This window comes from Gopherus evgoodei, chromosome 2 (genome assembly GCF_007399415.2).
Source record: "Gopherus evgoodei ecotype Sinaloan lineage chromosome 2, rGopEvg1_v1.p, whole genome shotgun sequence".
NCBI classification, from domain to species: domain Eukaryota; kingdom Metazoa; phylum Chordata; order Testudines; family Testudinidae; genus Gopherus; species Gopherus evgoodei.
In genome coordinates, this window is record NC_044323.1 from 9,648,330 (window position 1) to 9,666,168 (window position 17,839).

General features: G+C 45.3%; 1 protein-coding gene across 1 annotated transcript in view; it reads left to right on the plus strand.

The window, feature by feature from the left end:
* Nucleotides 1-427: 427 nt before the first annotated feature.
* Nucleotides 428-17,839, plus strand: part of CRHR2 (corticotropin releasing hormone receptor 2) — a 280,023-nt gene continuing 262,611 nt past the window's right edge. The window contains 1 exon segment of the mRNA XM_030549973.1: nt 428-532. Within this exon segment, the coding sequence (XP_030405833.1) occupies nt 428-532 (105 nt within the window).

Sequence of the window (17,839 nt, forward strand, 5' to 3'; positions counted from 1 at the left end):
CCCCTGTGCACAGGACTGACTCACTCAGGGGGCCCTGGGGAACGAACCCTCCCACCGCGCCCAGCAGCTCGTGTCTCTTGCCCCAGGTGTCCCCAGACCCCCCCCGCGGGCCCCTTGCTGCCCTTGTGAGCGGGGCGGCGCAGGGCTGGCTCCCGGAGGGCAGGGAGGGGGCGCTGCGCTGGCTCTGCGGCCAGGCCCCAGACTAGCCCCCTCCCCGGGGGGATCCCCCGTCCCTCCCCCCGCGCTGGGCACAGGACACTCCCTCCCCGCACCCGGGCGGAGGGTGTCCCCGGCGGCCCCGCGGGGAGGGGCTGTCCCGGCCCCGGCGCTGCAGCAGGAGGCGGGGAGCCGGTTCCCCCGCGGCAGCCGCCGCTCGCTCTCTGCCTGCCAGGGCACCAGCAGGGGCACTCGGGCTGGCTCCGGGGGGATGCGCCTGCCGTGGGACCGCCCCGGGACCTGCAGCCCCATGGGGGGCCCGGCACCGCAGCTCAGCGCCCCAGCAGCCGCGGCCACCGCGCTCCTGCTCCTGCCGGTAAGTGTCCGCTGATGCGGGGGCGCAGAGCCGCTTCCCTGGGAGGGACACGCGCCTGGCCCCGCTCCGGAGCCGCCGGGTTGGGGGGGGGCGCCCCTGGGAGCGCAGCTCCTGAGTTATCCAGCCCGGGCAAAGCGATTCACCCCCCTTCTAGCTCCCTAATAGCCCCTCTCCCTCCCCCCGGCAAAGTCACCTCTGATCCATGGCGCACAACCTACCGGCACCGCAAGTCACCTCCTCGCCCCCAAACAGAGCCTCGGTATCCCAAAGCCCCCCTCCCCAGAGCACAGCCCCCTCAGCCATCCCCAGAGCCACGGCACTGAGTGAGCAGGACCCATCGGGACTGTAATTTACCCCCTTCCAGCTCTAAATAACCGATCTATCCCGCGCACAATTCCCCCGTGCAAAGCCGCCTTCGCCATGGCACTAAGCAGCAGGACCCACTGGGATCACAATTCACCTCTGTCTCCCAATTAGACCCTGCTATGCCTCAGTGTATTCCCCGCCCCTTGCAGGAAACTCACCCACAGATCACCTCACAAACCCTAAACCCTGAGTGATCAGACCCCCCCCTGGGATTGCAGCTCAGCCCCCAAACACCTCCCCAGAGCCACACTTATCTCAGCCACTCTCCCCTCAATTCCCCCACTGACCCATGAGCTCAGGATTTGGCCCTCTGCCCTCCTCCAGGGTGTAGACAGTCCTCTAGTAACTTTCTCTAGTAACCATCCTGAAATAAGTGATGGGAAAAGCTCCCTCCTCAAATAATCCTTCCATCATTGTTCAGTATAATCACAATGCCCTAACAAGCTGATTTCACTGCAGAATCTTTAACAGGCTAACTCAGTGATAGCTGGTCCAGATAACTGAAATTCAGTCTCTGCTTCCCTAATTCCTGGTTGTGGAGTGCCAGGTTACTTTCTCACAGTAGGAATCAGAAATAGCATTGGGCTAATTCAGTAAATCTATGATTCTATGAAATCCTTCTGAACGTTTGCTCAGAGTTTTTCCCTGGGCAATATTGACACAGATTTCCTCTTCCCCTTAATAATAAGCATCCCATACTGCAAATGCTTTGCCAGACCCATGGGGGAACTGGATTGTCATAGCTCATCCCAGACTTAAACTTTCCAAGCCAGGTTCCTTATCCAACCTCAAAGTGCATTAAACTGTGAACTGTAATCCACAAAGCAAAGTTTGGGGATTAAACCCCCCAATGATTCTGCATTGCCGACCCCATGGTGAGAAAAAAAACCCCAGAGATGATCACTCCAGCTCCTACCTCTCTAAGTTCAGCCTTGAACATTCCTTTAAGATAGGTTTGTTTCCTCTTGCTTTGTCTTCTATTTTCATTTATATATTCAGCCTCTCTCAGGAAAAAACCCCACTATGTATATAGGAAGAAAACTGTAGAATGGAATCATATGGCTGATGTTTGTCAAGTGCACTGAAAAACATTGATTGATATTGGAACACAAATAGGCGAAGGCACAAGCATATTATCTAAGGCTCTGTCTCCATGTCCTCTTTTCTGAGTCCAGGAAGACTGGCTTCATGCCATCTCTCCTGACCTTTGCCTTCCATTCCATACCCCTTCCCAGACCTCTGCCTCTCATCTCCCACCTCCCAAACTCTAGCCCAGCCAGGTCAGGTCAGTTTACAGTTATACAAGTTTAGGGTGACCAGATGTCCCGATTTTATAGGGACAGTCCTGATTTTTGTGTCTTTTTCTTATATAGGCTCCTATTACCCTCCACCCCGTCCCGATTTTTCACACTTGCTGTCTGGTCACTCTATACAAGTTTATATTGTAAATGTTGCTTTTTATACATTTAATAGCTGTTTCCTTTTTTTAATGGTCCCACCCATCCACCCCCAAAAGAGTAAAAGGCACTTCTGTTCAGCAAGGCTAACAGAACAAAACAAATGTGAAGTTTCTAGATTAAGCCATTTTACACCTATGATGAGCCAAAAAAGAAAAAAAAAATGTTTGTTTGTTCCCAAAAGCAAGTGATAGCCAAATTTTCAGAACACACTATCTTTGGATTTATTTTCTTTTGCCAAACTTCCCATAAGTAAATAAATAAATAATTTTAAAATGTAACCTAGGATGAGGAGGAGAATGCACAATTTCAGGAAGATCAGTTTCTTTTTTTTTGGTGGGGGGAGGGGGAGAAGTTGAGTGTGTGTGTGTGTGTGTGTTTCTTGTGGGGGAAGCAGAGGTTTGTGTGTGCAGAGAACTGGGTTTATAATGGAGAGCTAACTTCAACCTTAACTATGGGCTGGCTGCTGCTGCTTCTCCAAAATAATAATTAATACAAGGCACTTACAGGTGTTTTCGTTTTTTAAATCTCTGGATAGCAAAGTGTTGCACAAAAGTGTGACTCACTATCCCTGTTTTACAGCTGGAGAAACTGTAGCACAGAGCGGTTATGACCAACAATTTCAAACTTTGGCTCCAATCTAGCAGAGCCCTTATGCATATACTTAACTTTAAACAATTAAGGTGTCTCGCTAAAGTTAAAGGACTATTTGCATCTAGGGAATTAAGGACATGTGTAATTGTTTGCAAGACCAGGACCTTACACACCTAAATAAAAGTGGGTTGATTTAGAGAGAGGACTGAGCAATGAGATTTCCACAAGAGTTGTGTGTTCTCAGCACTTCTGCCATGAGGCCACTTCTGATATGGATTTGGGCATACAACTTAAAAAAGACGGGTTAAATGATTTATCCAAGGTCGCATAGCAAGTCAGTGGTAGAGCTGGGAATGCATCTCTATACTTATGTTTTCTAGTAAACTCTTATATATGATGTACTAGAAATTTTATATACATAAAGGCAAAGAAAAGAAGAATAAAAAATGGTGTCTTAGTCCTTGTGACCTACAAAGCCTTTGCAGAGCACACATGGTTTTTGGGAGAGTTTTCATTTTAAAAAAACCCAACAAAGCAATATTTCAATCAGAAGAGAAAACATGATAGTCTGTTAAACTTCTAATTGATCTGCCCTCCTGGAACTGAAAAACAGCCATGGCAATTTGAACAATATCTGGTAAGTGATGGTAGTTTAAAACCATTCTTAGACTGAGTGCCAAATTTCAGGCTAGGTTTGAATTAATGTAAAATAAGTGTTTTATAACTGGCAACTACTTAACCAGCATTGCTATAATATTTTGGCAGGGTTTTCCTTTGTAGCCATAGCATAGCAATTACAGGGCATTCACAGAAAACAGTTTTAAGCAGGGCAAAATTGTTTGCATAAATCAATCAGTTGTTTTGCTTTGAAATGTTTCAGTGAATGAATGAAAGCCATGGGTACACTTAGCCAGAGGGGGAATAACCTTTAGCTTTTGTCCTTGTGAGGCGTCTGCCAAAAATTGACAACCACTTGGAGAGAAAAAATAATTGATAAACCCCCTCAATTCTTAGGCTCTATTCCTGCAAATTGATCCCCCTGTGTGAATCTTTATGCCCATGAGAAACTCCATTGATATCAATGGAGCTCTGTTCAGGAGCAGGATTCTGTCTAGATCTCATTGCAGGGCCAAGGCCTTTAGAGCCAGATTTGTCCTCACCCCCACACCATACTTACAGCTCCTACTGCTCATAGACTTGTGCAGGAGGTCAGACTAGATGATCATAGTGGTCCCTTCTGACCTTAAAGTCTATGAGTCTACTGCTGTCAGAGAGTCATTGTGCCTGGGTATCTGAGGGAAGAATTTTGCCCCAAAAGTGAATTCTGCACTATTCTAAGGCATTTCTAAACATCATCATCATCCTTTCATGTGTTAATGGTGAGTATAGAAGTCTGGTATGAATCTGATTATTTTAGATTTCTGAAAATGATTCACAATAAAAATGAGAAGTTAATGAGATATTGTCAACTTAAAAATAAATCACATTTTTGCCCCTTAGTTTATGAAACCTGAAAGCATTTTAGAAATATAATAATAGATACGACTTCTTCATTCTGTAAGTAAGTTGTTCACTTTCTGATTTTTGTTCTGAGCTCCGCTGGTATAAATAGACTAGTTAGCTTCACTTTGGAATCTGGTCAGTTTCTAATGCATGTTACTTATGGTCTGTCTACGCTGCAGCCAACTACCAACCTGGGTGGATGGACTTGCACTAGCAGGACTTGAGTTAGCACCCTCAAAGTAGCACACTGGGCACTGTGGCTCAGGCTTGACTTGGGCTCTCAAGTGGTGTGAGGGACCAAGCTCCAGCCAAAGCTTCAATATTCACGCTGGTGCTCGTAGCAGGCTAGCTCAAGCACCTTTCTACCTGGGCTGGGAGGCTCACTCTCAGGGCACGGCCAGACTACCCACCGGATTGGCGGGTAGTGATCGATTTATTGGGGACTGCTATATCGTGTCTCGTCTAGATGCGATATATCGATCCCCGAACGCGCTCCCATCGACTCCAGAACTCCACCAGGGTGAGCAGCGGTAGTGGAGTCGATGGGGGGAGCTGCGGCCATCGATCCTATGCCGTGAGGACGGGAGGTAAGTCGAAATAAGATACGTCAACTTCAGCTACTCTATTCCTGTAGCTGAAGTTGTGTATCTTACATCGACCCCCCTCAGTGTAGACCGGGCCTCAGTTGCAGTCTAGACATATCCTTTCGCCTGTCATGGGCTAGCATGATGCTGCCATGTTTGGATTGCAAACACAGCAGGGAATGACAGCTCTTCCATTGGGTTAAGTATTTTTGCAAAAGCATTTTCTTCCTCTCAGTACCTATAAACTGAATTAAGTGGGTCTTGCCCTGTTACACACATCTTTTTCTACCCTCTTTTTCTAATAACCCACACCCATTTGATCATCCCGTATTCTGCAGATTGCCCTTTACAGGCTGACTTGATTCTTGTATCTAAGGAGTTGGAGCTGTCCAACAAAACACAAAAATCCCTAGCACTTCCTGATATACAGTGCTTTATATCTTCAAAGCATTGCATAGACATTAACAACACTTTTTGCCTTTTTATAAGTGCCACAAATCTAGCCTTGGAAGTTCTGCATTTTCATCTAGATTTCCTTATCAACCCATCAATAAAAATATAATTAATGTATTTACTGATAAGTCTTTTGTATCTTGGCAGAGTTGAAAATATCTGTATTATTTTTGGATCAGGCTAGATTTGGATAAACAGCTTTTCCAGAAGAGTTTCACAAACTTAGCCTTAGCCATTGTTACTAAGAAGAATCTATGTACGTATAAGTGAATAAACAGAAACTGGTCACTTAACTGTGTGCCTACCGTTGAGTAAGAGACTCTCTCTTTCCAGTCATTGGTGGCAAAAATTGCATCTTAATGCCATCAGATGGTGTCTACATATATGCAGATTATATATTCAGTTTCTGAAGCGGGGAGGGGTTGATAGACGCTTCTTGCAGTGTTCTTTCTGTTGATTAAAAAGGGATATCTTACCACATCATGCTTCCTAGCTGGGTAAATTTAGTAGCAAGTCTGGGGGAATTTGGATCAGACCTTACAAACGGAGGTCCGGTCTGCTCTGTTTGTGTAGACAGAATTCATGTCACTTTGGACATGTGTGATTTGGGGATGCTAGTGAGTTTTCCATTTTGTCCTGAGGGGCTGAGACTCATGATTGTCCGGATCTGTGAGTGAATTCTAGGTTTGAGAGTTAGTTACTGAACTGCTCAGGCAAGTCTCATTCTTGAGGCTGGCAGCCCCAATGTAGAACTACTTGTATAGGACACTTGGAATCTGTCATAATTTTGGAATGATCTAATTAAAACCAATGTCTGGGATGCAATTCTATATGTTTTCACCAAACAAAAAGAAAATGCTGAATTTGTACTCCTTTGACAGCGCTATTTAAATGGTGTAAGAAAACAAAACTAATTAAAACTCTGTAAAGTTCAACATAATCCTAACTGAATTACTAACAGCTTTCTTGGTTGAGTTTGCAGGGAAAGTAAATAGTGACCAATGCAGGTGAAGTTTAAAAGACATTTGTTCTCCCACTGCAATATTAAACTCTTGCCCTGCTACTGCTAGTTTAATATGCCAGGACTGGAATGCAGCTGTCTTCCCCCAGGGGCTGTGTTGTAATTTGTCTTATTATTACATGAGTGCTTGGAATGGTGGAGGTGTTCTGAATAGTATATTTCTGCACTGGGTTGTGTGGAGGCTGCTTCTTGCTGGGATGTCTTTTCAGATGGAAAGGAAAGTGGGGTGGCTGAAGAATACAGTAACTCCTCACTTAATGTTGTCCCGGTTAACATTGTTTTGTTGTTACATTGCTGATCAATTAGAGAACATGCTCGTTTAAAGTTGCACAATGCTCCCTTATAACGTTGCTTGGCAGCCACCTGCACTGCTTGCAGAAAGAGTAGCTACCTGATGGGGGCTTGGAACCAGGGTGGACCGACAGCCCCCCTATCAGCTCCCCGCTCCCCTGAGATCCCTGTGCAGCAGCCGCCCAGCAGGCTATCAGTTGCCAGCAGTTCAGCTGTCCCTCCCCCCACTGCCATGTACTGCTCCTGCCCTCTGACTTGGAGCTGCTCCCAGGAGCCTCCTGCTTGTGCAAGGGGGGGGGCTAATGTCAGAGTGTCTCCCTACCCCCTGCTCCAGCCCCCCACTTGCCCCTTCTCCATATAGAGCAGGGTGGGGACACGACAGGGCTCAGGATGAAGGGAACTTGCTGGCAGCAGTTGCTGTCTCAACTTCCTGATCTACTTAAAAAGGCAATGTACTTAGAGTCGGGTCAGCGTACTTAAAGGGACAATGCACATCACTCTCTCTCTCTCTCCCCCTCACACAGGGTGTGCGTCTCTCTCTCTCTCTGTCTGCCATGCTGTCTCCCCTCCCTCCATTCGTGCTGCCTTGTAGAGTGTGAGGCTACATTAACAACAATGTGTTAACCCTTGAGGGCTCAGCCGAGTGCTAGTTCATCATTTAGCAGTAAGGCATTCCCTGGGAAATATCCCTCCCTCTTCCATCCTCTGACTTCACCACCTCAACCAAGCTTCACCATCATCATTGCTGTATATAGTATTAAACTGTTTGTTTAAAACTTACACTCTGTGTGTGTGTATATATATATATATATATATATATATATATATATATATATATATATATATATATATATATATATATATATACACACATATACATACAGACACAGACACACACACAGTATAAGTTTACACACACACAGTATATGTTTTTGTCTGGTGAAAAAAATTTCCCTGGAATGTAAACCCCCCCCCCATTTACATTAATTCTTATGGGGAAATTGGATTCACTTAACATCGTTTCGCTTAAAGACACATTTTTCAGGAACATAACTAAATGTTAAGTGAGAAGTTACTGTAGTTGAATTGATAGTGCGTTTTGCAGAGCAACCTGCTTTCCTAATCGGTGTTTAAACGCATGTGGACACCAATTAGAGCACCCTGGACAGGCTGTGGGGATTGATCCCAAGATCGAGAGGCATGAGGCCTGCTGCTTGAATTAACACATCAGTGGCAGTGGCAGACTTCAAAAGCTCTTCCACGGTCCGGCTGCTACAGAGGAGCAAAGACCCATGCTGGTTTAATGGGGGCTGTGCATGCAAATGAACAGTTATACTCCAAGGCCCAGATCCAGTGCTGTACTTTGCAGAATGGACAGCATGAGTGCAGCTTCTCTGAATTCCAGTCCATAGAGCAACTTAGAGTGGCTCCAGTCCTCCACCATGTCCCTCTGCTGGAGCTGTGAATCAGGGTGACACAGGGCCATCCATGCTGCCCCTATGCCACTGACTGCAGTCCCAAGGGGGGCTGTGCTATCCTTCCTATGGCCTCTTTACACTGTAGTCAGGGACAGAGTCGGGTCCAATATCTTTAACACATGGGGACACGCTGTTCACATTAGCACCGAGTTACAGTCTCTGTCTGGTTTGAATAAAGCGTGGGATATTATGATGAAGAATTAAAGAAGTGAGCATTGCTAGTTATTGTTCAGGGTCTGCTCTTCAAGCCCTGAACATAACTCAACGTAGTGTAACTCGCTCAGGGAAGTTGTGAAGGACCCGTGCCCCTTCCAATGCTGAACATGACCCTGCCACCCCATGGAGTGAAGGATGAGGCTCCTGAAGGATATGACAGTGTAACGCTGACAGACCTAGGTCGGCAGGCGGGATCGAACCTGGGACCTCTGGAGCTTAATGCGTGAGCCTCTACCGCATGAGCTAAAAACCAGCTGGCTGTTAGCTAAGGCTGTAGAGCCGACTCCTTTATCTCTCTCTCTCGGTGCCACTAGATGGGTCTTGGTGCCACTAGATGGGACACAGCACCACACCCAGGGGGTGTGCGGGTTATAACAGCACAACCTGTTTTCACTAGACTGTTGGCATTTGACCTGCAGCCCATGATTTGAAGGAAAAGATCACGGCTTCTTTAGCCCCGCAGGCAGAGTATGATGCGACTTTTGGGGTTGGGGAAACTTGATTGGATGAGTATCAGAGGGGTAGCCATGTTAGTCTGGATTTGTAAAAGCAGCAAAGAATCCTGTGGCACCTTATAGACTAACAGACGTTTTGGAGCATGAGCTTTTGTGGGTGAATACCCACTTCGTCAGATGCATGTAGTGGAAATTTCCGGGGACAGGTATATATATGCAAGCAAGCTAGAGATAACGAGGTTAGTTCAATCAGGGAGGATGAGGCCCTGTTCTAGCAGTTGAGGTGTGAAAACCAAGGGAGGAGAAACTGGTTTTGTAATTGGCAAGCCATTCACAGTCTTTGTTTAATCCTGAGCTAATGGTGTCAAATTTGCAGATGAACTGAAGCTCAACAGTTTCTCTTTGAAGTCTGGTCCTGAAGTGTTTTTGCTGCAGGATGGCCACCTTAAGATCTGCTATAGTGTGGCCAGGGAGGTTGAAGTGTTCTCCTACAAGTGTTGTCCTACAGAGTTTTGTATATTGCCATTCCTAATATCAGAACCAACATGGGGCCCTGGGAGCTGTATTTTCTTGGTTAGCTCCCTGCCTATAGAGCCAGCCCTGGAGCAGGGAAAGAACTACATTTTCCAGCATTCCTGTGGCCACTATCAACAGGAAAGGGAGAGGGAGGGAGTATGGTAGCTCAAACCTCATGCTGCAGCTTGCTGTGAATGGAGTGCTCACTGCTAGAGTGGGGTGACAGTGTGAATGGGGAACAAGTATGCCCAAGGAGTAAAAGGGTTTGGCCCAGATGTCTCCTTCAGAAGACATCCCTAGACCAGATTAGGGATACTGGTGTGACCTCACCTTGCAGCCCCCAAAGAAGGAATTGGGTGGACTAAATGGACAGTGCACCTCTCTATCTGAAACCTAGCAAGGGAGGTATATGGATCCCACTAGAATTTAAAATGAAAAGTAAGGGAGGGGAGGCTCTACTGGATCTGGGCAGCTTTAGATACAGTACCAGGCAGGTAGGAGGATTTCCGCTTCTGAGCCATGAAAGCAGAAATTAACGTTTCCTTTCCAGATTTAGCTAATATTCAGAAAGAGAATCTAGAACCTGCCTTCCAGATTTGAACACCTCAAAATTCAAGAGTGCTCAAGCTCAATTTGAGCAGCTGTTACTTCATTTCTCCCAAATCAAATATACTGATCCACTGTAATTTGCTGTAGAAAAAGTAGAATAAAATTGAGCAAGAAATGCTTCCCAGTGGTTTTTAGGACTGGAATTGCTATTTTCAACAGCTATTGCCTTTTTTTTTTTTTTTTAAGTTTTATTTGTTTAAAAGGAAGACAGTGATATTGCACTGGCAAATTCCCCATAGAAACAAAGGGTGGAACAAAAGAATAATAAAGGCACCTCCACTTTTCCTCATTTATGGAGGACAGTCTTATAATATGCATCAAGATATCCTCCAATCACACAAGCTGAAAGTTGTTCCGCTTTACGGCAGTTCTGTAACCATATGGGAACCAATCCTGTCTGTATTCTGTGCACATCCAAAATTCCTGCTGAATGACCTGCCCTGGGAGCGAGTTACCAGTGACCTATGGCTGGGGTGGAGGGAGGATGCAGGTGTGTGTGTGGCGGGGAGCCCAGGGCTGGGGCTGCAGGGGGTGCGGGTGAAGGGAGCAGAACCCAGGGCTGGGGTGGCACTGGTGGGGGGTAAGGAGGGAGCCCAGAGCTGGGGCAGCATGGGGTGTGTGGGGGAGAGCCCAGGGCTGGGACGGCAGGGGGGGTGCAGGTCGGGGGGAGGGGAGAGGCCAGGGCTGGGATGGCAGGGGGTGCGAGTCGAGGGGGAGAGCCCAGGGCTGGGGCAGCATGGGGTGCAGGTGACGGGGGAGAGACCAGGGCTGGGGTCGGGGCAGCCAAAATTCTTTTTGCTTTGGGCAGCAAATAACCTAGAGATGGCTCTGATAATACCTATTTCTTATAGAAGGCTTTTCATCAGCAGATCTCAAAGTGCTTCATAGTATTTATCCTCACAACACCCCTGTGAAGCATTATCCTCTCTATGCTAAACATGGGGAACTGAGGCACAGAAAGGCTAAGTGACGTTTCCAAGGTCACACAGGAAGTCTGTGGCAGAGCACAGAATTGAATCAGGTTCTCCTGTGTCCTAAGGCAGTGCTGTAACCACGGGACTATCCTTCCCTTCCTGAGAAGTTGTATGCGTTGATGGAACTTAGATAAGAGATGATGGAGAACTTTTTTCTTAAGAGAACTCTACTGGCGTTTCTTCTTTTTGGGGGGGAATATCTTTTGAAAGCTGAGTGGCACAGTGAGCTAATTCGCTAGCTTTTCCTCTCTGGGAAGCCGGGTTTGAGTCTTAGGTAACAAATCAAAATGAGCTGTGAGGTCAAGCAGGACATTGGTTTTCAGCAGGGGTCGGCAACCTGTTAGAAGTGGTGTGCCAAGTCTTCATTTAGTCATGCTAATTTAAGGTTTTGCATACCAGTAACGTTTTTAGAAGGTCTCTTTCTATAAGTCTTTAATATATAACTAAACTATTGTTGAATGTAAAGTAAATAAGGTTGTTAAAATATTTAAGAAGCTTCATTGAAAATTAAATTAAAATGCAGAGCCCCCCGGACCGGTGGGCAGGACCCGGGCAGTGTGAGTGCCACTGAGAATCAGCTTGCGTGCCGCCTTCAGCACACATGCTATAGGTGGCCTACCCCTGGTTTACAGAATCAAATGACTACATTCTGCAAAGTGCGGCTATATTAGCAGGCTTGGGTTAGTAGGTTCAGAAGGTTCAGGCATTCTTGGAACCACGGCTGAGGTACATCAGCATGCCCATGTGAGGAAGACTTCCTATGCTGGGCTACTGGCATATGGCCTGCATTTTAAAGAGCCACTCATTCCGACATAGGTGTTCAGTGAAAGAAAACATAAGTGGATAATGGAAATCGGGATGGTATAAACCTCATTAGATTTTGCAAAAAGCCGTATGGACCCTATGGCGAGGTGACCACCCGTTCCAGCCTGAAAGGAGCTGGAAAAGCTCTGCAGAGGGCTGGGGCTGGGCACGGTAAAACTCTGGCTGATTGAGGGAAGTGGCTGCAGCTTGGGCCACACCCCAAACTGAGCAACAGGGCCTTATAAGAAGGCCTGGGAAGCCAGAAGGACAGTCTCCCTCTGCCTGTAGAAGGAGAAGTGCCTGATTGCAGGGAGTTAGACAGAGTACCTGAGTGAAGCAGGACTGGGGAGCTCTAGCCTGGAAAGCCCCAGGCTGTGGCCTAGCAGAAGGCCAAGGGGTACTAGTAGTTGCTGAGGGCAGCCCAGGGGTAGACCAGGGTAGCAGGTCCAAACCCTCCTTGCTAGTGACGAGTAGGCTGATACTGCAGTCTGCCCCAGGGTGTGGGGCTAGACAATGACTGTCAGTAGCCTTATACTGAGGTGAGGTGGGGATAGTGGGTGGGGGTTCCCCAGGGAGGGGAGACTGTAAGAGAAAGGGGTTACTGCTTGGGGATAGCACCCCAGCTAAAAGTTCACCAGGTCCAGGGAGGGACACAGGGGCCAGAGGACAGGCACATCACTGCCCTGCAGAGGGCGCTCTGGAGGCTGGAAATCAAGCTAATTCCCTGAGATCAGCAGGCAATGCCGCAGGGGTCCGTCTGCTCATCTACAGACCTCCACAGCTCTGCTGTCATGGGAGAAGATGCTCAATCAGCGGGCTTGGCTTTGCTTTTGTCAGACTGTACTCTTTCCCTAATTGTGTTTCCAGAGGGAAGGAAAACACTGCTCCACTAACCTGTGCTGCTCTGGACATAAAATAGCAATTTTTATATTTCATTGCTCCGTTGCTCTGAGCAGCTCCTTTTGGATTTTGTTCACCTCTGTGTGTTTTGGAAAGCGGGGACTTATCTTCAAGTGACCACTTGATCTCCTTGTGACTGGAGAGATTAGCATTAATGAGGTTAAAAACTGTCTTTGAGTTAGGGGGATTTCTTGAATTAATTTCTTATTACTTGGCTCATTTAAAAAAAAAAAAAAAGAGAATGTCCTTGCTGATTTGAGTCCTGCAGATCAAACCTACAAGATAACACAGGACTCAATACTAAAGAGAGATTTCAGTGGAGCTTAAATATAAACAAAGGGCTCAACTTAGAAGCCATGCCACCTCCAGAAATATTATTACAGCCAATAGGATTTCTGCATCTGCAATACCTGCAGGTGTGGGCCTTGAAAATGAAAAGCATCTGCTGATTGATTAGGTGCATGCAACCTATGTTTTAAAGTTGTTCCAGTTGTTGCCTCTTGATCTGACCAAAGCGTGGGATATAAAGAGGTAATTTTAAATTGCTGGATGCCAAGTAATTTTATTTAAAAAATTACCAAATATGTTTAGTTTAGAGAAACAAGAAAGGGTAGACTCTTAGTCACTGTTTGTCTGATTGCCAGTTCAGGGATGTGACTCTCAGTATTACACATACCTAGAGGACACAACAATTAAAACAAAGCAAAATAATCAGTCTTTAACCATGGCTATTTTATTATTAAAGAAAGCTGCGGGGGGTGGGTGGGGGGAAGCTTTAAACCAATACAAATGACAGAACACACTTGAGAAACTAGTTACTCCCATTACAATCTCTTCTGTGTCTCTCTCTGGGGAGTTTAAGAGACATTTCATCATTAAGAATGAATGACTTCTGGGGGTGTTCTTTGTGTGGAAAGTTAAGACCAAAGTATATATTTTCCTAAATTAACTGTGAGCCCAGCTTAGGATCTCACTGTTTATAAGTGAGCAAAATTTGTTAAAGGGCAGGTGGGTCCTGTTTGGCATATCATTGATAACTTAAACAGTTTATACTTGGGCAAAGTATGTAATCTTAGCCAGATCCTATGAAACTGAAGGAAATCTTTCAGTTACTTAGAAGATGCTATTTAAGGAGCTGCCTTGAGACAGGCCAATTACAAATATCAAGAATGTTTAATTAAATTCCACTGTTTCTCTGTTTACCAATGTTCAGGGGTGAAAGTAACATAAAGGACTTACCAGTACACTTGAGTCCTGAGCAAGGGGTGTGGCCTCAGCCGGAAGAGGTGTGGGCTTGACTGGAAGAGGCGGGACATTTAAATACCCAGGCCCTTTAAATTAAGATTTAACAGCCCAGGGGCTCTGGCTCTGGCTGGGAGCCCCAGGGCCTTTAAATCACCCCCCCGGAGCCAGCTGCAGAGGCAGCTGGGGGCTCAGGGATGATTTAAAAGACCTGGGACTCCAGCCACCACTAGTGCAGTGGAGCTTCGGGCCCTTTAAATCGCCAGTGGAGCCCTGCCGCCATGCCCCCGGGCCTCCAGCAGTGGGGCTCGGGCAGCGCTTTAAAGGGCCCGGGGCCGCCACAGGAAGTCCCAGGCCCTTTAAATCACCAGCCTGGGGAAGCTGGTCCAATCCGACACAGCGTACTGGCTCTTGCCAGTATGCTGTGCCATACCAGACCGGACCAGCTTACTTTCACCTCTGCCAATGTTTAGCTCCTGTATCCTCTCCAAGAATACTTATTAATTAATAGGCAGAAGTGTTAGTATCTTAAGTTACAATAGTATTTCCATATCCTACTAAAATCTTTACAAGAGTTTTAAATCTAGTCCTGTGGCAGTATCTTAACTTCTCACCAGTCCAGTATTGAAGTCCCAGAGAAGTTTTCCTTGGGTTGGTTTCTTCTTGGGTCTTTTCTCTGCTTTTCTTAGCTGTCTGTAGCTTGCTTGTAGAGATGGACAGGATAAGTTGATGAGCAATGTGCGTGTTTTGAGCATGGTAGCAGGGAACATGTGAGATGGGTGCTCTCTTCAGAGCTTTTATACTCTTCTTCCTATTTTGATGGAAACTGTAGGAAAACACACCTCTTTCGGGCTTGTTTAGATTCAAAGCTGGATGCTGACATTCTTTTTTTTTTGTTAAGTACCTTCATGAGTTGTCTTTAGGAGCCTCTTCATCATATGAATATGTAGTTTGTTAATGCATATATGTGCATATATGTACCTTCTTTCTTTACAGTTCTATTTCGTTTGTCTTTGTGGCAGGAGATTCACAGAAGTTTAGAATTTAACTTTCTTTGTATTCAGTCCACTTTCTCTGATATTCTTTCAGTTTCATTAGAGTTTAACAATTCTCAAAACAATCCTTTAAAATTAAATAATTCTTTAATAACTATTTACGCTAAAGTCTTTCTTTAAGAAGTTGTTGATTCTGTATGACAGTTTTTGGCAAGCTGATTCTTCTTGTCATCCTGAGTTGGGTGAGGGGGTCGCTTGAGCACTGTCAGTAATTAGTACAAATATTGTAATTAATACAAATATTCTATACTGAAATGGCTTCTTTCATGAGTAATTAGTTTGGAAAGATTGTTAGAAAGCATTTTACCATTTACTTAACAATCATATTAGAAAATTACATTAGATGCTGTGCATTTAGTTAAAATACTTGCAGATATGCCGTTCAAAATGATTTGCCATTGAAGAAATGAAGAAAGGTTTAAAACGTTTCCAATGACACATTTTTTCCTAGAAGCTATTCTGAATGAAAAATTTCCAGTAATTATTAAATTCATTTCAACAAGTATATTTCTGCAGTTCTTTATGTGGGTTTACTTAGTTTTTCTTTGGAGGGTGAAAAAGCTCAACTTCACCCCTAAATTTATTGCTCTGACAACACAACCCTAAATTTCTTTTCACAATCACATTCTTTCCTAAAGCATTCATGTTTTTCGCGGTTTGTTTTCTTGGTACCAGCTGTACCAAACTGGTATTTTATACAAGAGTTATCTAGAACAGGACAGCTAAGAAACTCTTTGCAGTTATAAACGTGGTTTTATGGCAAAGAAAGGCGATCGCCCTGATATTTGGCTTGTTTTGGGGTGACAGAAAACAAACTTCCTGCAATGTCTTTAATCAGCCTGAATATTTTATAACATAACTAACTAAAACGTACACAGTTACTAGTATATTTCCATGCATCCTGCTTTTAACATACTTTAGCTATATCTTAATAGTCAAAGGTGCAAACAAATTTGTAACAGCCTAATATTAAAAAAATAAGTTGTAATAATTGTATTATCATTTTTGCATCATCACTGAGGTCTTTCTACCACAAAGGGTGTTGCTCCATGCATTGCTCTTTACCGCCGATGCTGAAAAGAGCTCTGCCACCTGTGTGTCAGAGTCTTGGGGAAGATGGTTAGGGACTCGGCAATGAGAGAACAGAGAAGGGCAGGTTGTGGGTGGGCTGCAGGAGTGGATAGCCAGGACTAGGGGAATTTCATAACGTTCTCCCTCATACGCGCACACGCTCAGGGGAGATTTTCTTTAACAAGTCAGACAGCCAGATGCTAGGTTATATTACATGCTATGAGTACGATCCTATGGGTGGATCCTAGAGGTAGCTGTTGGCTGGCTAAGGTAGCACGACTGCCCGGGAATTGGGGGAGGAGAGTCATCAGGAACACATGGCTGGTGTAGAAGTACAAAGCTTTTCTCTGGATGACTTTGGTATCTGCAGAGTTTCAGAGCCTGTCCAAGCAGCAAAGAATCCTGTGGCACCTTATAGACTAACAGACGTTTTGGAGCATGAGCTTTCGTGGGTGAATACCCACTTCCCCAGATGAAACTGAGGAAGTGGGTATTCACCCACGAAAGCTCATGCTCCAAAACGTCTGTTAGTCTATAAGGTGCCACAGGATTCTTTGCGGCTTTTGCAGATCCAGACTAACACGGCTACCCTCTGATACTTGAGAGCCTGTCCAGTGGCCTGTTCCAATGGGAAGCAGGGAATCCAAATGTAGCAATTGGAAAGAGGAACAGGAATCTTCACTTTGTGACAGATAAGAAATGACCCTTTTCACAATCCATTACAGATGCACAGAGCTCACCCCTTTGATAAGATTTCTGAGTGGAATCATCTCCAATCCCATTCTTGCTGAGGGGGCTCTCTGAATTAGAACACCAAGTGTTGCTGTCAGGAAGTGGATTTGAAAAGCTGAACAAGAGCTTGATAAACAACTTTCAATCTACTGACCATGTAAAGTGATTGTAACAAAGCCTCTTTTCACTTTCTGAGAATGAAGGACCTTCTGGAAAGTAGACCCATGGAGACTATGATTATTGCATGTTTTGTGATCTAAAACCATCCAAAAATATTGCTTTAGACAGAGGGTCAGTTGATCTTGTTTTGCCAAAAAAATAAACTGCAGAGGTCCCAAAGAACTGTTGTGATTAGAGATGAGCAAAAAAAAATTGGACAAAACATTTTTCACTGCAAAATGCAGATTTGGTGAAAAATGCTGAAACATTTTTTGATTTCATGTTGAATTCATCAGATGGTTTCAGTTGAAAACAAACATCCTGAACAAGTTTGAATGTTTTGTTTTGACATTTTTGAAACAAAATGTTTACTTTTACAGTGTCTTTTTGTTTAGACCTTTACTTCCATTTCATTTTTTAAAGGTAATAAAAAGCCTCAAAGAAAATAAAACGTTTCATTTTGGGTCAAACAAAATGTTTTGTTAGTGGATAGTTCTCTGAAAAATTCAGCTTAATGCACAGCAGAAGTCAGAAAGGCTACCAGTATTCCTCCTGGGAGAATTCTGCACCACTGCGTGCATGTAGAAGTCATGCCCGCTGCAGATTTCTCTGCTTCTCAGCAGAAAATGACAGAAGCAAAGGAAAGCCGCAAGAGTGGTCATGTGCCCCTCCCCAGCAGTGTGAGCACATCAGTTTGGGCACCTGAAGCAGCCAGCAAAGAGGTAAATCACTGTGTGGGGAGAGGGCCGGGCTGAGGACACCCTGGCAGATGGCTCCTATCCTGTGCTGGGCTCATCTGCTAGTCCTGGCTGGGCTGGGGGAGGGAG